The sequence below is a fragment of the Telmatherina bonti genome, assembly GCF_933228915.1.
Source record: "Telmatherina bonti genome assembly, chromosome: 10".
In the NCBI taxonomy this organism is placed as follows: Eukaryota; Metazoa; Chordata; class Actinopteri; order Atheriniformes; family Telmatherinidae; genus Telmatherina; species Telmatherina bonti.
In genome coordinates, this window is record NC_136628.1 from 24471223 (window position 1) to 24497543 (window position 26321).

At 40.3% G+C, this 26321-nt stretch overlaps 1 protein-coding gene across 1 annotated transcript; it reads right to left on the bottom strand.

Moving 5' to 3' along the window:
* Positions 1-10902: 10902 nt before the first annotated feature.
* sipa1 (signal-induced proliferation-associated 1) lies at positions 10903-26074 on the bottom strand (the record flags this gene model as incomplete). The annotated part of the gene is made up of 15 exons (XM_079247418.1): positions 10903-11046; positions 13155-13233; positions 14282-14354; positions 15455-15553; positions 16490-16622; positions 16715-16841; positions 17534-17929; positions 18579-18853; positions 18940-19546; positions 19825-19982; positions 21512-21615; positions 21902-22076; positions 23838-24026; positions 24111-24235; positions 24961-26074. The coding sequence occupies 15 exons, from the start codon at positions 26072-26074 to the stop codon at positions 10903-10905; spliced, it is 3798 nt and encodes a 1265-aa protein (XP_079103544.1).
* Between the last annotated feature and the right edge of the window lie 247 nt (positions 26075-26321).

The following is a 26321-nucleotide window of genomic DNA, read 5'->3' on the forward strand; positions in this document are numbered from 1 at the left end:
TCCTCAGCCGGCTGCATATCCACCAAATAACATCTGTTGCTCTCTTTCTTGACACTTGTTTCACACTTTGTCCGCAAAGAGCTCCGAACAAACAGCCGCCGCCTCCGGGAGCAGCAGCAGGCGACTTTCTCTGATAAGTTGTGACAAAAAATCGGCGCAACAACAAGCCCAGTTTTACCCCCCTCCTGACTCAGAGCAGTAGGCGCCGCCGTGCTGGTAAACTCCTCCAACCGTCCTGTCCGCACATAACGAGAAGACGCGTGAAATAGATGTCCGCTTTCATGTGTGTTGGCTGAAAGGTCGACAGCGGATCCCACAGTGAAGTGCAGCAACAGGAGGCGGCGTGCTCTGTGCACCGTGTTCTTTCAGTCTGTTCTTTGTGCTGTAGTTTCGCGTTTGTAGCCACTAGGGGGCGACAAACAAGGGGGCGACCCTAAAGATCAATTGCAGAAGTATGACTGAATGCTTGAGTTTGTTGACCATTTAAAAAAAATCTTATTTGTTTTTAAATTCAACTTTTATTTAACCAGTTAAAAGATTGCACATTTGAAACACAATTACATTTACAGACTATGAAGAAGAAGTGCATTGTTCAGTGGTTTTGACGTCTAAAGTTCTCAGTTTATATTGAAAAATATGTGGTCAAATAACCACAGTCAATTTTTTTTTCTGCAAAAATGTAATGCAAAAGATGCAGAATGAACCTCGTCCATACAGGCATATGGAAGAGATTACAAATGGTCTTGTGAACAGAAAAAGGAGGAATTGGTCCTCTGAGCAACTGAGGAACACAAGTAGGTTGGAAATATACGGATTCCTTTTTCTCATTTAGCTGCTACTAGACCGTGGGTGTCCAGCTCCGGTCCTTCAGGGCCAAAATCCTGCAACTTTTGCAGGTATCCTTGCTCCAGCACACCTGAGTCAACTTACTGTGCCACTGAGCAGAACTTCATTCACTGCTGAATCCATTTAATGTTTGCAAGGTGTGTTGGAACAAGGATGCATCAAAAACCTGCAGGATAGTGGCCCTTAGGGACTGACTTTGGGCACATCTGTATTAGACCCTGTCCTCCCTGGGGAGTTTGCATTGATCTACTTTAAAAGAGAAAATGCAGCATAAATGTTTTACATAAGTATACGAAGGTGTTTTCCTTTATTTTAGGAAAACACCTGCAGATACCTTTGCAACTAATCCCAAATGGTGCTCTAGAACAACAAAGCTGGTTCTACAATTTTAAAAGAAAGAGATTCCTCACTTCAGTTTTTCCATTCAGTGACACTGTAGCAAACATGGTGGTACAAATATTATAGCTGCTATGTATTTGTAGATAATGTACACCTTCACTAATGTTTTTGTTAAAAAAAAAAAAAAAAAAAAAAGAATATAGAAGTTCCCAATGGCCATTTGAGTCTTGTTGAAACTTAGCATGCAGTACTGATCCAAACGCCAATGGGATTTTTGACATTTCATTTTTTTATTAAAACGTTGGACTTGTTAAACTTATTTGGAATGTCTCTATTGTAAAGTTTCCTTTTTCACCAGAAAAGAGAGAAAAAAGACTCTAAAACTCCAAAAACTGAGATTAGAAACCCCCCAGCTTTGCCTTACAATGATTGTCTGCTGTATTCAGAGGTTTTATGGTTTAAAATTTATTGAAATGTCAAGAGGCTGTGGACCTCGTACTGTCAGGTTAAAATGACGCATTGCGTCTTTCCAACACAAGTGACTGAATTGTTATAAAGCATAAAACCATCTAGACTAAAACAAAGTGAGCCAAGGTGACAAGATTTCATTTTTTATATAAACGGTCCTTTGGAAAAGAGGACACCGAGATAATCCTCTCAGATATCTTTACAGTGATTCCCTACAGTTTCCATTTCAGTGCCAGACAGTCGTGTATCTGACTAGGCCACTCTCAGCAGCTCCCTGATGAAAGGCAGGGAGGATGGGACAGGTATAACTGATAATAATACACCATAATGTAGTGACATTAAAGGGAAAGCTCTCTGTTGAGTCTATGAGGTGAAAAAACAGAATTTATCTTACTGCTATGTTTAGTTTGTGGGTTGTACAGGTGCTTCTTGACTGCTTTTTATTGTGCAGGTGTCGCTGTCTTTGTGTTGCCCTCCCCTGCAGACTGCTCGCAGCAGGAGCAGATTTTGAAGTTTCCCTCCTCCTGTGAGCTCCTTCTCACTGGAATAGTCCACCCTGACAACTTGCCAAATATGGAGAGTTGTTTTTAATAATAACACAAACCTGTTGACGATTTGTCAGTGGGGTTAGATGACTTGTTTCCGCCAACTATAGTCACATTCAGTAGTGTGTAACTGCATGAATGTTTTAATTTGTAGTCTAATTTCTCACATTCAGCTTTTCGATTAACATAAAATATAAACATTAAACTTAAACAGGCCTCTCTATCTTAGGACTCAAAGACTATTTGTCACGTGGAGACCTTCCAGAAACCGGTAGAAGATTAAGAAACACAGCTTCAGTGGCGTCTGCTAATAATCCACCCTGCCTCTTCCCAGAAAGTAACTAAAAGTACACAAAGTCTTTTACATTATAGTTTGTGTTCTGTTGTCTGGTTAATGTCTTCCATGAAACATTAGGCACCTTTAAAACAGACATATTTTCAGTGCAGCTTAATAAAACTAGCAGCAGCCACATGCAGTCACAGTGTACCTGCTGTGTGCTGGTGTTTGTCATTTTTAACGTTTAACTCAGTTTATGGTTCAAAGGCAGAAGTCTGGTTAGCTATCATTGACTTGTATGGCTGGTAAGGTGCAACACTCATTGTCAGATGACTGGTTTCCCTTATAGACACTGAAAAATAAGCTATACCTTCCTTTAATTTTAAGATTTTACATATCAGATTTTAGTAGAAAAAGTAATGTGATGCTTATCAGAACTTTAAAGCTTGGTAAATGCAACTTTATGATTTTTTTAATTCATATATATATATATATATATATATATATATATATATATATATATATATATATATATATATATATATATATGTGTGTGTGTGTGTGTGTGTGTGTGTGTGTGTGTGTGGGTAAAATATAAATATAACTAGGCTAGATATACAGAAAAATATACAGAAGCATTGTGTTTAAGAAAGTACTTTGGGTGATTTAACTGTTTGTTATTGTTTTATGTGTGAAGTCATTAGCCTGTCAGATTGTTTTAGAGGAGTTTTGGTCTGATCCTCCTTATGTGGTTGCTTATTTAATTGCTGTATGCTGGCATCTATTTATACACAGCTGTCTAAATGTTCTGCAACAGTATTTCAATCAAGCTTAGGTATAAACTGATGTACATTTGCTGATGTGCTTGGAATAATTGTCTTGTTGTATGACCCAAGTTCAGCCAAGTCTTTGTTTATGGACAGACGACCTCATAACCTCACAGTTGACTTGATAATTTAAAACTGCTGGATTGGCTGGATAGATGCTAGATCACTGTTTGGGATAAATAACGTCTGAACAGGAACATAAAAGGCAATACAGATGTAGATCATTTTGATTACTGTAACTGGAGTCACTGGATCTAACTAAAGTTGAAAGTATGTTTATGTCTGGAAGAATTTTGGCTACTTACAGCCACTGTCCATTCACAGTAGCGCTTAGCATTTAAAGTCATCATCGCTATGTCAGTATTTACCTCTAGATGTCAGTAATTCTTCCACACTGTACCTTTAAAGCATTGTGCTTCTGACTAGTTTAGATAGCACAGTGACATTCTTCACAGAGCTGTTGTTTCCGGGGAGCCTGAGAAACCCAACTTCACAATTTTTTGGGGGGGGCACAGGGCATCACATGATCACTGTGTTTTATACCTCTGCATCACACAACTGATATTGACCATTTTGAACATGCACCATGGTTAATTCAGCAAAGAAGCACAGGCAGACATTATGAGGAGAAGAAAGGAAAAGAGCGAAAGTGACTCAGAGTATAGACAGGATGGAAGATGAATGCTGAATTAACCTTCATTTGGGGCGACAAAGTGGAAAAGTCTGCCAAAGTGCAGTAGTGCTGCTTTAACAGCCGAAGTGTTTGTGCTGATTTGTTATTAGGTTTTCATCAAACATGACACTGTGAACATACATGTTCAGTCTTTTTCTAACTGTACTGTCATAAAAAAGAATGTTTAACACGTTCACTTTGCCCTGTGGAGCCTGAAATATATTTAACAGTTTCTCTGTGCATTGGCTGGTCTAATCTTGGGGTAAACTTGCTGGGACATTTACTTCTGGGAAGATTGGCAAGTGTCTTGAATATTTTCCAGCTCTTAGTTTGACTCCATGCTGTAAGGGGTGGTCTTTGCTGACAGACCTTGACAACTGCTGATTTAAGATAATTGGTAAATTTTTTCTCCTTTGCATTGTGTTAACACACACTTGTGTGGTCCAGACCAACAAAACTTTGGCTTTTAGAAATGTTTTCATACTTACAGATGATAAGTTAATTAAGTGAATTTGATCAGCGACGCCTGGCTCTTACTTATCGTCTTAATTTGGTAAATTTGCTGCTGAGGTTCTACAAGCTGCTAAATTATGTGGCTTACATATTCTGTCACACTCGACTTCTAAATTTAGCCATTTTTCAGATATATTGTGTTGTTCTGAGATAGTGTTTACTTACTTGAACAATCTGGTTAGGAGCAGGTGATGTCCATAATGTCCTGATATATGAAGCCTTTTTTACTTATTGTTGCATGCAGTAACAATCCAACACAGAAATTAAAGCATTTTTTTTTCTTTTTAATCATTAGTTTAAATGTTTGACTTATTAAAATCACATTGAAAGAGAACATTAGTGTTTTCCATAGGGGCAAATCCTCTGTTTCATTTTACACCAGCCCATGTTTGCCTTGCTAAAGTAAAGCTAAACTGTTGGCTAAATCTGTAAATATCAGAGGACTGTTTGCATGAACTATTTATGTGTTATTTGTATCTGTTGATATTTGATAAACTTGTGAAATCTGGACATCCAAAGTAGTTTTTTTTTAATTTATGGCAGGAACACAGTAGTCATGTTCTAGAAACACATATTAGAACTAATCTATTTCATATATATGGAGCAATAATGGCCTGGCCACTAAAAATCAAACACAAAACTCTGTGACCCAGGAGTCTAAACCCAGACACATCTACACATTACCTCTGTATTTACAGAACAAGGATGAGTCAAACTGGCGCTAAGCCCTTGAGCTGTGTGTGAGACGTAGCATCTAGTAAGGACTCCTGCGCTTCATCCCCAAATAAAGACATAGACCAGCACATTGTTGTCGTCAGTTGTCCTCCTGGTGTCAGGGCTGAGAAGATAAGTGTTTTTCGCTGGCTGGTGTTTAGGAAAGCCTTCCAGAGGATAAAGTCCTGGGAAATGTTTGTATGAAGTTGTTGCACAGTGTTAAGATCACGGAACAAGTTTTGGAAAATAAATTTGTTTTATCTGCTGCATCAGTTCAGGAAAAAGGACCACGCATCCTGTTGGGATTTCAGCATGTTTAAAAACGGTTGTTATCATGCTGTAGATCTTTGCATGCTGGTTTTATTCTTTTGTTCTGGTACTGAGTTTCAGCCAAAGATGTTTTTGCCATGAATAGCTGGTATGACAGCATTACAGTGACACCAAACATTAGCACACAGACAGGATCCTGTTAATTGGATGAGAAGATGATCAGCTTTTTAATACGTAAGTTGTTGAAGATGACATGCTAACTATCCACTTTAATCTAAGCTTTATATCTCGCCATGATGAGGGATTGTGTTTAATTTACCAAACACATTCCAGTTTCTTTAATTATCTCATAACATCTCCAGGTTTACATTTAGGTTTTGACCCAAATGTTTTACAAACTGCTGCTATTTGAACCTAAAAATAGTGTGAACGTTTTTATCCCTTACATTTTTTTTTGTTTTGGTTAAGCCCTGAAGATTTGATCTAGGTTTCACAAACACTGTTTTGCATACTTGCTAAGACAACTTAAGACCAGTTGAGTGTTGTATGGCTTATTTTAGTCATCATAGTCAGATAATTATAATTTTTTTTAATTTCTCAGCTTTCTTAGCTGGAGGTTTTCTTTTTTCTTCTGCATTCATCACCTGATTAATAACTCACTTAGCACAATCCTCTTATTTGGCGATGAGGCATTTGTCTAGAAACATCTATTTGCTGTGAATCAGCATGACAGCCCTCCTTTTTTGTTATGCCGTTGCTGCTGGTTTTCTCTTCTGTTTCATGCACCTTAATCATTTTATTCATTTAAAAAATATTAGCTTGCAAAAAAAAAAAAAAAAAAAAAAAACCTAAGAGGAATAATATAAAGCATACAATCTGTTAAGCATCTTGCAGTTTATGTCTTCAGTGAAGTCAGCAGAGAGGAAATTAGTGATAGACTGCTGTTGTCATCAGGAGTATTTAGTTTTGACTGTTTCAAAACATCTCCCATGTTAAACTTAAGAGGTTTAACAGTTCACTCTGTCAGCATGTTTCAGTTCCCTGTGTGTAGTTAGGACAGGGAATATCTGTACTAACAGTGTGCCAGCTACTATTTAGTTTTGATGAGTCAGGAGCAAATCATTTGAGTTTAATAGTCTCAAATGACAAACAGGAAATGTACTTGTCTGTTACCGAGGATTCAGTTTAAGGTGGTCTGGGAGTTGATCACAGATCATCTGAGTCTGAAATGCAGCTAAACTCCTTCCACGCCCAAACGCAGAGCTTAAAACCTTAAAATCCTCAGCATCAGTAGTTCTTGCTGACACCACAACTCAGGTCAGGATTAAATCAAAGCTTCTGTTTCTCAGCAGCTGAATGATTATAAAGAAAAAAAAAATTTCAAAACAACAATGTTGTCGATTAAATACATGCCAAACTGCTCCAAAAGCAAAGTCAAGTCATTTAGCAGGATGATTTTGGCTTTTGAATCAAAAATGAATAGATGATTCAAATGTTTGTAGTGTGTCATGCAAGGACCACAGAGATCAGCTTTAGAACAGAACAGAGTTTGATTGTAAAGAGATGAGTGTTTTAAATCCTGCCTCTCCGATCCAGTGGGATTCATTCAGCAGTGGAACAGATTTACACCTTGAATAACACCACAGATAATCAGCTTGGAGGACAGAAAACCAACTGTATCCCATGATATAAAGATTTAAAGCTAGCTTTCCCACAACTTTGGTCTTTCATTTGCTTTCCCTGAAATTTATGTCTCATATGATGCTAATCCTGGAGTTTTGTCTTTGAAATGCCATTTTTAGTATTCAGGTTTAGAAGAATTATTCTAAAGTCAGTATTTGTACCACAACAGATTCCTCCTGTGTTTAGGCTCTGTGATCCTACTGTGAGCTCATGCTTATACATATTTCTTGTGATTTCCTCCTACTTTGTCGACTGACTTTTATGTTCTATTCTTTTCAGCAAATCGGATTTACCGTGACCTCTGACCCCATTCGTTGTGTTACTGTCAGATGTTTAAGAATGTTTTTATTCTCCTGGGCTGCTTGCAGCTCTGTTTTACCTTCACTGCCTGGAGAACAAGCCCAGAATGTGTGGTCCTCATGAGCGCCGCGTCTGAACAAATTCATTCGGATAGTAAAGCTTCTATTGTCATCAATGGTAAGTTTGGACCATCATTAGTCATGAAAAGACTACTTGAGAGAGGCTCCTTACTGGAAGAAGACTGTGTTGTTCAGTGTGGTTGAATGTCTGTCTCCTTGTCATTTGAACCAAAAAGGACTTTTGTTACAGGTTTGTTTTCTTTCTTTTAAGAGTGACTTTGCCTGGTTGGTTGGTGAATACATCACACAAAATCTTTTAAACCAAGTGATTACAGTCCCCCCCCCCCTTTTTTTTTTTTTTTTTAAACACAGCATAAGAATGACAAACATCCTCCACAATCACTCCGTCATATTTTAAAGTCAGCTAAACAAATGTCTTAGTATAATCTGCTTTGGAGGTATTTGTCAAACATCTGTATAGACTTTACATGTGACCAGGTTTAAAGTGCTGCCCTTCCAAGTTAGGTCAAGTACATGGAGCATGTGATGCCCAAATTATTGCAATTTATTTCCCACTTTGTCCCCCTTTTAGCTTTATTCATTTGCTTTTTGAAACAACCTAAATATCTAAATCCCAAAATAATCAGTCGTTAATGAAAGCATGCACTTAATCCAACATATACATATCCATTGATTTCAATGCATCATCAGTCGTTTTAAGCACCGTTTCCTTTTAATTCACTTTTAGAAATAGTATATTTGTTGGTTCTTTTGACAATCTGTGGTACTCAAGGAGCTGTGAACCTTCAGTGATGCTCGAGATTAACAACACATCTATTATTATCTGATCTTCACATCACGTGGCATCAGATCATTTTTCTCTCTCCTCACACGACTGATGAAAGACCAGATGTTATGATGGTCTCTTCTTAGAAAATCCTTCATATTCCACAACATAATAACAATAGTCATAATTATAAGTCAGTATGTGCAACCAAAGGCAAAGAAAAGAAATCACTAAGCCGGGTTGACAAACATTGCATTATCAGGTAGGCACAAAGTCAGAAACATAAGCCTTCACATAACGCCAGTATGACCATCCATTCTGAAATAGTAGATTTGCTCATTAAGGCATACCTCATGGTGTTTTAAGACGTTATCAAATATGCAAGAATACGACCTACAGTAACATTATGTTTCAGGTATCAGTTTGATGTTTTATCATATTTGTTTAGTTGTCTACAAAAGAAATCAAAAATTTATAACCGAGCCCACATTTCCTTCCCGCCCTATTTCACATTATCATCTTTACATTTTTCTCTCCACTTTAAACAGCTACAAGTAAGTCCACATTTGCATGAGTAATAAGTTACATCTTTGTACATACACACATACAGCAGGGAGCTTGGAAGTTGCTCAATAGATTCTCGTACCTGAACAACCTCCCACAATCTAAATAAATATACAAGACACGGTAAAACAGGTCTTCTCACACCAGCGTCTCCCCCTGTTTAAATCACGAGGCCTTCAGGCTGTGCAGATGAAACAAGGGGCTATGATTAGCACACCAACATGGAACAGTTCAGCTGTACACACATTATCTCCACATACTGATATAGTCTAGATCCATAATTTAATCTGTATATACCGTATCTTAATATGCTGGTACCAGGTATTCACAGTGAGTCTAAAAGAAAGTTACAAGAGGAAGTTTGTACAAGAAACAATACTCTAAGTGACGTTTGGCATCTTTTTTCATATGAGTTCAGACTTTGTTGTTGGTGGTTAGTTTGTGGTCAGCTGTATTTGATGTCAGTGGGATTCAGGAGAGCTGCCCAGGCTATTTTACATTGGCATTAAGGAGAAGCAGTCCGACTCCTCTGAGCATGCAATGTCTCTGATGCAGTCAGCAGTGGACACAGAGAGGTGAGGTAAGCTGGTAAAGGGGAGGCTGGAGGGGGGGCGCAAGATATTATCCACCTTATTTTCTAGAGCCGGACATAACCTGGGCAGGCTAAGTGAAGTACAGTATGTGCCATGTCCAGTGTTGAGTTCACAAAAAAGAAGAAAAGTGCAAGACACACAAATGCACACAAACACACATCAGGGTGGAAGGGTGAGATTTCATCTACCGCTACCACTCTGAAGCCATCGCAAACAACAACCTCAAATAGTTACTGCAGACATCTGCTGAACACACAAAACATTTCAAAATACAGTATTCTGTATTTCACTGTCAGTTGCAGCCTGTTGTCCCCCCCCCCACACACACACATCTAAAGCTATTTCGTCAGCTTAAAGAAATAAAAAATAAAAAAAATTTTAAAAAAATTAAAAAAAAAGAATGAAAGAAAAAGCTGCCTTTTGGCATTTTGTGGTTCAGGCCAGCAGGTGGAGATCTTCTACAGTATGGCTGCTACAATAGTGAGGTTAGAAGATAACAGCTACAGGCAATATGGAAGAAAGTAGAAAGAGTTCTTTCCTGCCAGAGTCTGTGTCTTCAGGAGAGGTATAACCCTTTTCAGCAGTTGTTTTGTTTTGTTCTGCTTTACACACATACTCCCAGGGAGAAGCAATTCCTTTTTCTTTTTTCTTTTTTTTTTAACCTTTTAGTTCCAGTGACTGCTGTTTTTATTAGATTTTTCTCGATTGTGACTCCTTAAAAACAAAATTTCAGAGCATGATGTCCTTGCGTAACAGAACTCACTCGGAGGTGAGTCAGTTGGCATCATTACATCTTCTGAAGTAGAAGCTGCCTGCAAGCTTATTATCGTCACAATATTCATTATATTTTTTTTTATCCTATCAGTGCCAGGCAGAACCACACTTAAATGCCTGGCAGAGAGGAAAGTGACACTACTCTGTACATATATTATTGGTGACACCGTTTGCGTGTGTGTGTGTGTGTGTGTGTGTGTGTGTGTGTGTATACATATGCATACACACACTTTTGGTCATTTTGGCATTTTGTATGAAACACCATCAAACATACTATACAGTGTCCTCTTATGTAAGAACTACTCAGCCAGACTTATCAAGTATTGTAAGCAAGGAAAACACGTACACACACACGCACACATACACACAAATTCATGTACATACACACTTTAAGAAGCAATCTCACAGGCCCAGCTGTCTGTGCTGGTCAGTCAGTGAACGTCATGTTGATAATGTCTTTTTTCTTTTGTCCCCCCCTTCTTTTAAGACTTTTTGCATACTTCCTCATCAGCATGCAGGTCCATGCTGCAGGACAGTAACTGTGGTAACTGTCAGTGTTTACACTTGGAGTTATGCTTGAACGAAATCAAAAAGATCGTTGTGAGCGTAGAAGCGCTTTGTGGGATTTGCATCAGTCTGCTGATTTCTTTTTGTACGTGCCGCAGTGAGGCTAACAGGGCTTGTTGACGTTGCACAGCAGCTCTGTGACTTTGATGAGGCGGGCCACTGTACTCTGCGACTCCTCCTGCAGCCGTTGGTTGTTCTGCCTGAGGCTCTGCACCTCGGCCTGCAGCACCGCCTTGTCCTCTTTCTCCTGAAAGACATCGGCACACAACAAAACAAAAAGCTGTCGCTCAGATGGCTGTGGCAGGAAAAGGAGGACGGCGGCGGGTACAGTGCTGGCTTTAAGGAAACTCGTGGATGCACATAAACACAGTGTGAAAGAGGACAACTCAAAGTGCAGAAGATGCACAGCACACAGCAGTGAAGAAGAACCCACTCTAAAACTGATCATAAACAATTAGTCAATGAACCGATCATCAGTTTGACAAAATAGATTTGCTTGAACGCATTTCTCAGGTGAAAACAACCAAACATTTGAGGATTTTTACTGTTGCATATCGTTTATTAAAATCAGTGCTATTAGGGCTGCTGGTTGGATGAGCCAGCACCTTCCCACTTACAATGAAAATAGGGCTGCAACTAACGAATTTTTTCCAGATTGAACAGTCTGATGTTTATTTTTCCATTGAAAACTTTCAAAACTAATGGAAACACGATCATGAAGTCCCACAATCCAGGATGATACCTTCAGACTGACTCTTTTGTTATAAAACAGAGAATAGCAGCAAATAGTCACATTGGAGAAGTAGAACCATACAACCTCATACCTCCCACCCATTACAAACAAGCTCTGGCTCTAAAAAAAAGAAATAAAATTGAAAAAGACACAATGACAAAAATTTATTTGAATCTTATTGTAAACTTTCTGCAAATTTTTACTTTAATACCAGCAAGTTTTAGTAAATTTGGAGAAGTAGCGGTTTACAGTTGTGTTGAATCCCTAATCTCAACCTGAATCTCAACAGTATGAGCAACAATATTATATTTATTATTCTATGATACACCAAATTGTTGTCAGCAGATAACAGGTCTGGACTGCAGGTAGGCCTGTTTAGCACTTGAACTCTTTTACAGACTGTATGCAGGTTATGTGCATATTGACATTTTTCTTTGCAAAATGAATTTGCAGATGCAACAAACTCAGCGAACTGATACTGGTTGTCACGGGTATTCCTGAGCCCATGTAGCTATTTACAGAATCATCTCTGTTATTAATCCCTTCTAAAAACAGAGAAGTTTTCCAGACAATCCATAGCTTTACTAATATTTTGCACTTTAGATGTTAAAATCTGCATTTTTATTCCCACTAATGCTGCTGCCACCAGCTAACCTCCTCAGTGAGATGATTAACCAAGCTGGAAGATTTTTGCTGTCCTTTTGAAACATGTTGCTGACATCAATTTAAAAATGAACCTTTTTTTTTTAAATTATTAATTTACAGAAAGGATTGTAAATTGATCACCGATTGTCAAAATGATCACCTAAGTTTCTGTCAATCAGCCAATCGTTTCAGCTCTAAGTGTTTCTATCATTAGCTTTGGGAGTTCAGAGATGACGGCTGAGAAAAATGTCCATTCGATTAATCAATGGCGAAAATACTTATAGTTGCAGTCCTATTCAAGGACTTCAGAATAGAAAATGTGGAAATATCATGCTTTGTTTTACATACATAGACATACACAGAGACAGTACTGGCAAAACAGAAAAAAATAAATCAACACAAGGTCCACTTGTATGTAGTTCATAGTTGCTAAAATCTACCAAATAAAGTCATGAAATATGTTTGAAAAAGCAAGTGGACTTTGTATTGAGGATCGTGTTTTATAAGGCAGCTAAGTTCCATGTTCAAAAGATGCGTTTGAGTCGATCACATACAGCATTTGGTGGCATCAACGAGAAGATAAACAGAGCAACACAGACTTATGTTTGGTGAAAATGTGCAAAAAAAAAACAAAAAAAAAAAAACAGCATTTAAAGGAGTTTTCATAAATACATGAAAAAAATATGATACTGGAATAATAGAAAAAAAAATCTGAATATGTTTCTGTACACAAAATTATAAATAAATAAATGGCTTTAAAGTGTTTTTTTTTGTTCTTAATACATCTCTACAGTGAATCATCAGTGACTTGAAATGGTTGCATGGATGGCAGCACAGCTGCTCAGCAAATAGAAATCTTCCCACTCCAGTGACAGAAGCTGAGCAAAGTAAATGTTTTTTTTCCTACCTGCTGACTTTCTACTGGAGCTCAATGAAAACATTATCACAGAGAATAACATTCACAGAAGTCAAAGCACCTTTTGCAGGTCATCCTGCAGCTTCTTCAGCATGGCCTCCAGTTGTGATACCTTCTCTTCCAGATGTCCTGGAGAATCACTGCAGCAAAGACAAGCAGTGGTAGTTTGTCACAAGCAGTACCAGAGCTGTGCAGTTTGGAACTGGAAAATGTCTTAGTAATAATTATAACAATAGAACCTCGCCCCAGCTCAAACAGGGTGAGGACAATTTTCAATTCCTATGATTGGTGTCTGCCAGTCTGGCAGTCTTAGAGCAAGAGACTTTGTCTCTGCTACCTCTAATAAAACATATGGTACCCTGAGATCAATTTACAGTAATCACCATGTCTGATGAGTAAAGCCGTTCTGACTGAGTGCAGTCATCTCATGCTGCATTTTGTCTGACTGCAGTTATAAATAATGACTACACCCTGCAGAGCACAGCAAAAATGGCCTCTTGATAGAATTAAAGCAGCAGAGCACTGATGTTAAAGGATCTTATTCTAGCGGGCTTGATGACAGAGCTGAATAGTTGATCTTTAAAGCTCAAGGTCATGCAGCTGTGCTGCATTTTCTACTTTCTGGGGGAGAATTTTGATTTTAAAAAAAGCCATTTGTTGATAGATTTGTCTTAATATTTGTTCAATTTGCTTGTTCATTTTATAAAAGGGGGAAACAAGGAAATAACAAATTTAATGTGTTGTATGAGAGCTGGTATTAATACCACTAGTTATATAGTGACCATTCCTTTGCAGGTGGACACACAGTATGTTCTGACTGCAGATACAGAGTAGAGGCAAGCTTCACATTGGTTTTGGTGGACTTTGCATGATAAGCCACGGCCTGCAAGAGGAAAATAAGGCAATCGAAGGAGTATAAAGAGTATCAAAGAAAAAGAAAAAGGATTGGATCTGGAGTTTTACAAAAGGATGGCCATGGCAGTGAGTCAGACACGCCACTGAATCAGCAAGGCATCTCTCTGTATGTGGCAGAGAGGCCATCACTTTGATTCTAACAGTTGGATGTAGCTAAGTAACTGTGAGAGAATAAAAGAGTGGGTCTTACACAGCGAAGAAAAAGGACAAAGAAAAGCGACTGACTAAAGCTTTCTTCGGAGCTGTTTATCTACGTACTTCATGACAACCCACCTGTCCTTTGTGTCTTTCAGCTTGCCGTCGGTCTGGTCAGCTCCTGCTTGAGAGGGGTCTCCGGCTTTTCGATCTGCGGGACAATATCACATCATCATCACTTAAAGTAGTTATAGACATGCATCACAGTCACACAAACAGGGGACATCTACAGTTGTGCTCATATTTATTCATACCCTTTCATTAAAGAAGGAAAAAAAAACAGCTGCCTGTAAAAGAAGCTGAAATTGACTAAAGTAATAATAAATAAAACTTTTAAGAATATCATTACATTATTTTCTAATTCTGGTTCAATAGAAATATTTTTTTTAAAAAGCAAACAAATAATATAATTTATTACATATTACATCACTCATAAACTAATTTTTTGTTGAACAATCCTTTAATGTTTCCACTACAGTTTTCTGTTCCTCTCAGTCAGACTTCTGCACCTGTTGACAAGTATTTTGTCCCACTGTTCAACAGAAAAGTTCTCTAATTTGTCCAGGACCAATTTGTTTTTTTTTCTTTTTCTTTTTCATCTAAATTAAATGGAAAAAACAGTGTCTTATATTACCAAATTATATTTTTACAAATTTTTAGTTATTGTTCCTTTTTTAAGTCTCCAGTTATTTGAGTGACTGTTGTAAATTCAGCCTTTTCTTTAATGAAAGGGTATAAATACATATGAGCACAACTGTACTCTGAGAAAAGCATTCAGCCTTTAAAACTGTACACCACATGTGCAGAAGTTTGACAGCATGGGTATGACCGTGCTACTATACAACCAACTTATAAGAAAGGTTTCAAAATTTGCAGGATTTTATTCCCCTTTGAGCTTCGGTCGTTGGCTTGTAGTAATTTTTTCTTGTAAAGGTTGTGGATAGAGCTGAACCCAAGTCAAAAAGTCAAATCCACATTTGGAAGATTCTGGTTTTAAGCTTTGGGACATTTCTACATTAAAATAGGTAAGAAAATTTCCCTCATACTGTTACAGAAAAGCAATACGCTCCCTGTTATCAATACAGACGCACATGTTTAGCCACAAAGTGTCCAGCAGAGGGCAAAACACGACAATCTTAAAAACAATCAATTTAAATATCTGGAAAACTTCTTTGAGTTGATGTTTGTGCTAACCATTAAATCCCCCTCATTGCATTATTTGCATGTAAATACACAGTGTGTGTTCCTCACCCTCTCGTGATAAAGCCTCCAGGATGCTGCGGCAGGCTGTTGCCAGGTCAGCAATGGACTGCCACTCCTCCTCCGTCGAATCTGTGGTCTCTGAGAGAACTACGAGAGAGAAGTTGAGATTTATTACCCATCTATACGCAGCACACTGTATCACAGTCTATTGCCAGCAACCGGGGAGATGAGGGGGACTGCAGATGCTGTCAGCTGCCAGATTCCCTCTGGTCCTGCAGTACCACAGAAACTCCACTGGGGGGAGCTGCTGTGTTGACGCCAGACAGATTCAGAGTGACGAGTGTGCAACAAAACAAAACACACCAAACACTGTCCACACTATCAGTGTCTGGCAGTTTTATGTTTGCATGTGTCCATTGTGTGTGTCAGCAGTTTAGATTATATTTTTGACAGACTAAGTCTAAGTTTCTGGTACGTTTTATTCACATAGCAGAACAACATGAAAAAAAAAAAAAAAAACCCAGAGGATTCAGAAATTGCTTCCACAAAAATCAGAGGAATCTGATAAGAGGATGACCATGGGGGCTCTTGTGACAGTTAAACTATGAGTTTCATACTCTCAGTGGCGGCAGAGCAGATGGTAGAAGAGGGGTTTCTTGATTTGGGGCTGCCTTAAACTCCACCCCTCCCATGACCCATCTGTCCCCCTTTTATCCCAGCCCTGGCAGGGGGTGGCAGCAGAACAGGGGTGATATTAGATTAGCAGAATACGGGGCAGCATGCATAAAAGAAGGGGAACAAAAGGGATGCATGGGGGGATGAGAGGGAGGATAATGAAGAGAGGGCTTTAAGGCAGGATAAATCTGAGAAAGGGAGTTTGTGGTTCAAATCAGGCAGAGATGATTTACAAACATGTAATTGTTTTATTCTGGTGGTATTCAAGCAACTGTGCCAGCTGATGATCAGGGTAACATTCTATCATTTATTTAGTTAAGTTTAACTATATTTATATTTTATATACAATAAATCAGTATGTTAATCTGTGTATGTCCCATGATGTATCTGAAATGAGGAGGAACTTACTTTTGGTGATGGAGTTATGAAGACTCAGGGCTCGGGAGTTTCTTTCAGCTCTGTCTACACAGGACAGCCGTGAAGATGAGAGAGAGGAGTCGCTTGCAGATGCTTTGTCATCTCCAAAGTCAGCAGCCATGAACTGCAGACAAGAAAGAGGCGAGATAAAGAGGGAAATAACGTTGCAGTGTTGAGGTAGAATCACTCAGATGTTCTTATTCTTCAGTTTGTCACCTGCTCGTCCTCAAGGGGAACCTTGGGTTTGACAGCAAGGATCAGATCGGGTGTGGCGTCCCTCAGGTCCCCGACATTCTCGTAGATGTGGCGTTCCCCCTTCACACGCACATTGTCGTACACGTGCCTGTCAATTAGGCAAACATGGGGAAAAAAGCACAAAACAATGTTTGGTCTGATCCAGCGGCGGAAACAGGCTGAACATGCAACATAATTATACCTGTCATCCGTTTTGATCCAAATGATTAACTTAACAATCTAACTCTTGTTTGGTGAGAAGATTAATTCACTACTATCTGACGGAACATTTCCTTGATGCAGATTCTCCTTCATGTTGACGAGTGCAATTGGTAACATCTTGATAAACATAGAAATGTGCTTCTGTGTTCAATTCATTTTCAAATGAAACTTATTACTATTGTAGATATGAAGGTCCACCCTACAAATGGAAACTTTTCATATAAAGTTATAAAGTGCATGGTGGCACTTTGGTAACATTTAAAGTTTGCATGGTTCCTTCCAGTCTAAAGTCATACACTTTGGCTTAGTTATTATTCTAAACTGGAAATTTATGTGAGTTTGCACAGTAATTTTTTCATTTCGGCACCTTCAGAAAATAAAGTACTAAACTGTATCAGAGTACAAAGGATTGTACCGAGATGGTACACCTTCAAGATATTGCCGACGCAGATCAAATATGCAGTTTGTACCTGTCTGGTCTTTATAAAGTACATACTGCACAACAGCTGTACCTTTGACAGTACTACCTGTGTGACGATCTTTTATACCCCAAAAGTTAGTTGTATTAGCAACACTCACCCATCACATGTGTCTGTGTAAGTCAGCTGTTTCTCCAAAGACAGGCTGCGAGGAAGCTGTGTGGCACTGTTCTCCTGGCTGTGATTGGCTGGTTGGTCCTGCAGAGACGTGGCCCTCAACAAAGGTAAACTGGGTGGCATGAGTAGCGAGCCGTGATCTGCCTCAACTTGCTCTTTATGGCACGGCTGCTCTTCTTCCCCTTCTGCTGTTGTTTGCTCCTCCATTGTATCCACCTCACTGACCCCACCTGTCTTCAGCTCATCCTCTTTCGCCTGTTGCTCCTCTTCTTCCTCCTCTTCTTCCCTTTCATCCAGCACCCAGGCCTCTCCTGACCGATCCTCGCCTGGCTTGCACTCTGCATCCTTGATGGCTTTTTGGTAGAGCTCAGAGAAACTCCTGCAGAGCATAAAACAACGGTGCACTCCGTAAGTAACAGAACCATAGCATTTTATGGCTTCATGGCTCAAGTTGATTGACAAGTAACTGAAGACAAAGATATCTCTCTGAAAAAACCCACTTTCCGCCTTGAATAATGACATCATTGTGACATTTGCATTTTATTGTAACAGGCATGCATCTCAAGGCTGAGATATAAAGATATTGGCTGTTCTCTGAGGATTTTAATGCAGCCAGATTTGTAGTGTTGTCTGAAGCGAAAGGGATGTCCATTTTAATATCTCCTTATTTTGTCCAAACAGTTTTGTCCCCAGCTGTTCTGCCCTCTCTCTGGTATCAGCCACGTAGAAAGGGCTGGTTGTGTTGGAACAGTCTTTGCCAGTGTGATTAAACATCATTAGAGGGATTTATTGGTTGTTAGCCAGCTGACTGCACTTGTCATCAACAGTAAAGAGAGCTGTGACCTCTGAGTGCCTTCGAAATGGCACTGGATTGACTTGTCCCACTGACCTCCTCTTCCTCATTTACTGTTTTACCACCTCTCTGGGACTACTTTTCCCTCCCTGCTGCTTTTTTGATACTCGTGGGTCCAGCCACACTCCATGCCTGTTGACCCTAATGTCAACTTCTCCTTGTAGCTCCTCCTTACCTGCGAGGCTTGCCGTTTTCGTCTGGTGGGATAACAGTGATGTGGATCTTGTGCGCAGTGCGGAGCAGCCTCGTCCTCTCTTCAGGGCTCAGGTGAACGAGGGAGTGTCCGCACAGCCGCACCACACGAGCCCAAAGTTGCAGGCCCCCACTCTCAGCATAGCAGAACCTCTGCAAGTCTGTCACAAAGCCCTCCTCGTTCATAAGGAAGCCGGGCTGCCCCACTCCGTCCCGCAGGGGGGTGACCTCCAGGGCCTCACAACCCCGTGTAACCAGCTGTGGACAAACCAGGCAGGACGATTGAATCAGAGAAATAAGAAGCCGCTCATTTCAAAATTTCAAATGTGGGTGCCAACACCCACCTCAAGCCTTTGCACCACCTCTCTTATGTCTTCTGTCTGACTCTCCAACACACTGATTGACACAGACTCCCCACGTTCATAGAAGATATCCAAGCACGGGCCCCCCTCCTTAGTCTCTGTCACAGCCTTCCAGCCAATGACATCCCGACAGGAGCAGTTAAACACCACCCTGCGTGTGCACCTCTCGATGAGCACCACCGACTCAGCCGACACTCCAAGCAGACAGGGGAGCTTGTGCTCTCCCACCTCCCATTCATCTCTGCTGTTGACCATCACAGCCCACACCAGCGCCCCAGCACTGTGCAGCTCGGCTCCTTTAGCGCCCTTCAGCTTGTCTTTGCGCTTGCCGCCAAGAGAGAGCAGAGGGAATTTGGTGGATGAATCGATGGGAGTGGTGGTCACGTAGTTCTCTGCCAAGTCTTTCAGGTATTCCTGCCTCGTGCGGGTGGCCATGGAGCGAAACTTCTCTGACTTCTCTGCAGCGTTTTCAGCATTCACTGCCTTTGCCAGGAGAAAGTCTCTGAAGGCAGGTGAGCGAGGGAATCGTGCACCCTTAGGGAATAAAGGGCCAAATAATGGGATGTCTTTAGAGCGTGTCACAGCCACCCTGAGAGAAAGAGAGAGGGAAAGAGGAATGACTGAGTAAGAGAGTGATACAGCAGAAACGCTTAATCTATGTCTAGTTGTCTGTGCGGGGTGCTGGGGGGGTGTTCAGTGCTCCTGCAGTGAAACACATTTGTTCGTGATAAGTGGCCAAAGCAGCAATAGCAACACAAATCTTTACACTGGTCTCCATATAACACATCGAACATGTACTTCAGCTTATCAAAAGATGCTTTAGTTCAACGTTGTAGGAACAATGGTATCACAGGAATCAAACCAAACCTGTAATAGGTGTTTTCAGTGCAGGGCTCATGAACCTGAATGATAATAAAGACATGTTGGAAATGGGAGCGGATTGACTTTGGAGTGAAGGGCAGGGCGCCCGGCTCCTGGAACACGATGGTCACAATGTCGTTACCGATGTGTCGCTTCCTCAGCAACTGATGAGAAAAAAGAAACACAGAGATATAAATTAAATAAGAAGGCAACAATCCAAATAAAACCAAACTGCCCAGTTCAATGCCTGCTTATCTGCCAGATCACACAATCCAAGCTGTCTCATTTTGGTGCCATGCATATACTTACTTTTTGTGACCAAACAATGTGGTTCTTCAAGATAAACCGGTAAATGACTGTGCAACTAGTCGGTCAGTAGAATGAGAATCATATGTCTAAGTTAAGCTTAAGATAATAGTACGAATTTATTTTGAGGTCTAAATGACACTTTATATATATATATATATATATATATATATATATTGTTTGATGGCAGGAATCAAAACAATAAAAGGATTTCATGCCACAGACTCACAGTCAGACAGATTCTGTGCAAGTGGAGGAAATTCAAGACCGTTTTCCACAGAGGGCCTGACCAACAAAGTTTATTCCAAAAGTAAGTGGGTGAAAGTATTAAAGGTCACATAGGAAGTCAGGGTCTAATAATGAGTCCACCGTCAGGAAAAGTCTGAACAACAATGGTGCACTGAAAGCTACGGCTCTATTGCAGCAGGTTGCATAAAATCCCATGCACAATCTAGAAGCTTGTTGGCAAAATGTTTTTAGGACAAACTGAAACTAAAATTGTTGTTGTTAGAAAAAGAAATGAGCATCTGTAAAGCATCGCAACTTTATTACCTATTAAACGTGGCATTTAGTTGCAGTCATTGTGTTGCATATTTAATTTTTTTTTTTTTTTTTTTTTTGATCAGTTGGTTTATTTTAAATGTTTTACATTTGTGTGAAAAATGCGTTCTGTTATGCCGCTTTTCTTTTTTTTTTTATAAAAACAAGAAATTTTCCAGCGTACATAAACATTTAAGATCAACTGTCGATCTAAGTGAAGGAAGTTGTTGCATGAAAGTTCAAAGAAATAAAAACCCATTAAATATGACCAAAACCAGGGATATAGAAGATATAAAGGTTTACCTGTGAAGAGAAATAAATTTTCCAAAACTAAAAACAAAAAAAACTTGAAACAATTATTTTTCTTAAACTTGTATATCAACATTTTCCAGTTTAGAAAAAAATGCCATATAAAACTAGATTGAAAAAAAAAGCAACTAGATTTTCACAAAAGATGGATTTACGCTTTGCATCGCTTTGGTTTTATGTAAACCTTTAATCTCTGATTTTCATTTTGTTTGTCAATGACAGTAAACAAGCTTAAACCACAGATTGCACATATGTCTGAAAAGGAAATTTGCCCGTGAGGCAGCACTGAAAACCCTGTTGGTGGGAGTGAACACTTGGGGGCAGGATTTCTATGTCATGCTTGTTGTCAAGTATAGAAGCATTTTTTTTTTTCTTTTAAAGCTTTTGCCAAAGCGTGACTGTCTGAACAGATATGGATAATAAAGGCTGTTCAGAGTCTGATGCAGAGATGAGAAAGATGTGAGAGTAATTTTGTGGCATCCAACAGATGGACATGGTCGAATGTGTCTCATCTCTGTTTGGTTTATGTAAATCATACCTGCTGTGTGTTGTTGGCTGTGTAGGGGAGCATAGTGGACACATGAAACATAATCTCGTAGTCCTGATAGCGTGTGTAGAGGGAATGTGTTCCAGTGGAGTCCGCTGTATATCCACAAGACACAGAAACACCACACAAAGAGACAGACAGGCAGAGAAATCAGTCGTCATACTGTCACAGCCAGGCTGAAATCTGTCCCACTGAAGGGAACACAGTTCTGAGATAATCAGCAGTGACTATGCTATTTTGCAGGCATTACTCAAATTACATGTGGCTAAATGGAAGTTATCTCAGGCTTTCAGTAAGACACTGATGGCCTTTGGATAACGCCACTGTGATATCGTAAGATGCTGCAAATAGAGCTGTGTGCAGCACACGGTTTCAGCTCACTCTTGTTATCCAGCTGTGCTCGGTATTTTTCCCATCCCTTCAGCCGCACCCGCTCCCCAAGCAGATCCAGAAACTCTTCGAAGGCCGGTCCAGAGCTTTCGTTGTTGTACATGTCTTCTTCTGAGCTTTGTCCAGCCCGGCAGTACATCACACCAACTTTTCTCTGAAAATTCAGCTACATCACAAGACAGAAAGATACAAAATTTAATGGGGCTTTGCTAATTGAATTTTTTTTTACACTTAAAATCAAGCTATTTTCATAGAGCATCCTCATATAATTATCTCAATTGACAGCTCAAAAATGATGTCTGGAAGAGTTTTTATATGAGCTCTGCCTGCTGAGTGCTAATATAGTCCACACAGACACGCATGATAGTTTATTTCTTCCCTTGGAAGCTGATTGTAGTGGACCTGCAGTGAAGGGAAACAAATCACTTTGAAAACAAATCTCTTTTCACTGAAAGCAAATATTAAGGCATCTTAAGTGTCTACCATCTAAAAAATCTGACATATTTACAAAGTTTTCACTTTGTTTTGGCCTGCCCGCCTCACTCAGTGAGGAATTCAGATTGAAAGGTACATTTATATCCCAGACCTCACTTCAGAGTACACTCATTTAATTCCCATTTTTATCTTTAACCACAACTTTCTGATCACGCTGCATACATTGGATTTGGGAAATCAAAATTCATTTGAACTTGCTTCATGTTATTTTATTAACAGCAAATTAGCATCAGCAGTTATATAGTTCACTAACTTAAAAACAAAACGACCTTAATGTGCTCTGACTATCAGTACTTTGATTTGTCTCCCAACTGGGAAATCCGACTGATTGTTGGTTTTTCATTTGATTTATTTTCTGACGGTTAGAAATCTAAGATCCCCTTTGCCGTTGAATGCCTCATCAGCAGCTCAACAACAGAACCTGTTAGAAGCGTTCACCATAAAAACAGCTGTTTTATGGGTTCGTGGAGCAGACACGTGTTGAGTAACGATGTTAGTTTGACTATTAGTCGCTGGCTGATCATTTGGTTCATTCAGCATTTCCGTCTGGGTTGCATTGTATTAACAACATGGACCAGGACAAAACATGAGTCGTGAGGGGGTTGTGAATATAACGGTGATCAATAGACCACCAGCTGTTTCTGGCTCCACTGAAAATGAGGGAAAAATAAGTATTTGAGAGTGAAATTGTATCAGTTTGATGTGTGCGGGTGTGAACTCTGTGTGCTTTTTTATACGATAATTAGACTTTTCTAGGGTCACTCTGTAATTCATGCCCAAATTTACGCTTACATAGTTGTGCAAAGGACAGGTTTCAAAAGAGGCTTAAGAAGCATAAAAAAGGGATGGAGAGAAGGAAGCCGACTCCTTTTGGCTAACCTGCTGCTATGAACAGAGCTGCAATAAAGTGAATTAAAAAAGTGCGCTTGCACCATAATCATTTTGTATCAATACTAAAAACACACACACTTCATCCCTACCTCAAACACTGTTCAACATTTGTAGAAGAAAATGGCAAGAAGTCCTTTAAAAACTGTCTTCCTGACCTCTACACCTTAATGATGATAATGTTTTAACTCATGGGGACAAGAAAATATTCTGTAATCATTTCAGAAATTGATAAATAAAATCTTTCTATTGTTTTTCAGGCAGATGAATAATGTTAAAAGAAAACTAAAGAGCAAAAGCAAGAGCTCATCCTCTATGTTTTATAAACTGAAACTAACCCAGTTTTCTCAAAAGCCACATCAAGATGAGCTGCATTTTCAACTAGTTATAACATTTTGTGTTCACCTTCTTAGCAGTAAAAACAACAACATCCCAGTCTGACCTTTGAAAAGGCTGATTCTGCTTGATAGTATTCAGTGTCCTGAAAAGTTTCCTGTCTGGCACATGCAGCAGTCTCTTGTATCCCAAACGTAGCATGACTCACCCCTTGTTCGTCCAGTTTGAGCAGGGTGTCCCGGACCTTTGGGGAGTTTGAGGCCAGGCGAAGGCAGTGCAGGTTGAGTTCAGGCATGATGAACTCTAGCAGTCTCTTGGGAGACAAGCCTCTGGGAGTCGTATGACGAGCAGCAGACGGCACTGACTCCTCCAAGATGGAACCTCGCAGTGTTTTCATCTGAGGAGAAGATCCACCATCGACACTTTCATCAGCACTTTTTTAATCATGTGGAACTGAAGAAGGAATGAAGTGGAAGTCTACCTCTGTGGTGCGAAAGATGATTCTGTAATTATACTGAGCACCACTGGTTCCCTCCTTCTCCTCTCGCCGGAAGCTGATGGCCACTGGACCGAGGCGATCATCCATTCCAAAGAAATTCTGATGCTCTGTAATTAATTCAGGGCGAAAGAAATAGGATTGGAGGTCACTTGTTTGGGTCAGAAAGTAGCGATTTTTAATTCACTTTGATTGGAATTTTACACTGAATTAGATTCAATTTAATTCAATATTTTACCACAGAAGGTTACGAGTGCACCACTCAAACAAAACTGATTGTCATATTAGACCTAAAGGTTTTCAAACTTCTAAATAACACTTAACACGCCTTTCTTTTTGTAGTATTGTCAACAACAAAGAGCAGCACTAACCACTCAAACTATGCTGTTAACAAGAATTTCTAAACCAAAGATCCTTAACTTTGGTTTAGAAATCCTTGTTAACAGCATAGACAGGGGTGCAAAGTAACTTGTTGAGTGGGTGCAGTACTTTGAGCTAAGGCCTGTAGCCCTTTGCTGATATCCTTCCCCTTCTTTCGTTCTCCTTCCTTTCCTCTCTCCACACTGTCTATAGCTACTAAAATGTTTAAATTCTCACACACAATGATTTCCAAAATAAAACAAGTAATCATTAATACTCAGTAACTAAGTTTCACATTATCTTCTTTGTTTTTGTTGCTGCATCAAATTATTCTATTTGGCACCAGTGATCCTACTTTTGAAATATTCAAAGTAAGAAGCCTCCATCTATCCATCAACGAATCTATGAGTCAAACTTCAAAACCATGAAAATGAAAGCTGGAGTTCTAGTTGTCTCACTGTTGCGTTTCACGTACCTTTCATATAGAAATATTTGCGATAATAATGGGCTCCCAGATCGGCGTGCTCTATAAAGTAGTTGCTTTTTCCCTGCAGTTGGACGTGACTCTCTCTGGGCTCTTCGAGGACTGAAACTGCATCGTTTGGAGTCCGCAGACTTGACCAGAGCCCCCGTCTTCCTGGGGACCGACCCAGACCCACCTGCTCCTCTCCTCCTGTCTCGTTGCGGAAATGGGGACAGCTAAGGAGGAGCTCGTTGTCATTTCCATCACCTTCATCGAGCAGCAGAGACTGTTCGGGGTCATCTGCATTCCCCCCGTTGCCTCCCCCACCCTGCGCAGGTGAGGACGGGGTGGACTGGGAGAGGGGGCGCAGCTGAGAAGCAGCTGAGGCCCCCGAGGTTATATTCTTTTTGCGTCCAATGCTGTCTCTGTTTGTGGCTGCTTCTGTGAGGTCAAACAGGATGCTCTGAACATCATAGTGGGCAAAGTTCCTCACCCATGCTCCACCCCCCAGGTTGTCATACGGACCAGGTTGAGGGATCTGAGGTGCTGTAGATTTAGACTTTTTACTCAGACCCTCAGGCTTAGGTGGCTTTGCAGGTTTAGTAGAGTCTCCAGTGGGAGCAATGATACCGCGGAAGAACCCATCAGGCTCTGGAGGGTTGCACTGCAGTCCTAAAAGCAAGAAAGGGTCTTTGAAACGGAGGGCGTTTGGACTTAGAGGCCCCTGATCTTCTACTCTCACCTCTGGAGTTTGAGTCTGTCTTTCAAGTGATGACAGGCTGCCGTATTCTCTGCGTAGCAGCATGCCTGAGTCCCCCTGAGCCCCTGATCCGGCCTTGTCACCAACTGCTCGGATGGTCTTTCCTCCTGCTTTCCCAGAGGAATCCAAGTCTCCCAAAGTTACATCGCTGTTGCTCCTCTGCATGATATGGCCTCGGCCCACCGATCGCAAATTCAACCCCACGCGGCTGGGAGTGAGGCTGTCTGCATCGGCTCCATCCCCGTCCCTTCTCGGAGGCCACTCCACTACGCCCGCCTCCCGTTTGGGGTCAAAGCTGACGGCAGCAATAGGTGGCCGCACGTTCTGGCGACGAAACTTGCGGATGAATAAGTCATCTGACTGCATGATGCTTGAAAAAGCGAATCCAGTCTTCTCCCTGGAGCTTCCTGCTGTCTCAGTTAACTTTTGATTCTGGTCTCTGTGGTGCTTGTGTAAAACGGAGATGCCGCGCATGAAGATGAAAATTCCAACTCAGTGAACGCAGCAAATGTGGTCCTCATTCACACCACTTATGAATGCTGAACTCTCTCAACCCTTGGGCTCTCATAGGTGCCCGTGTGAGATGCCACACCTTGTCAGTGAGTTCCTGAGT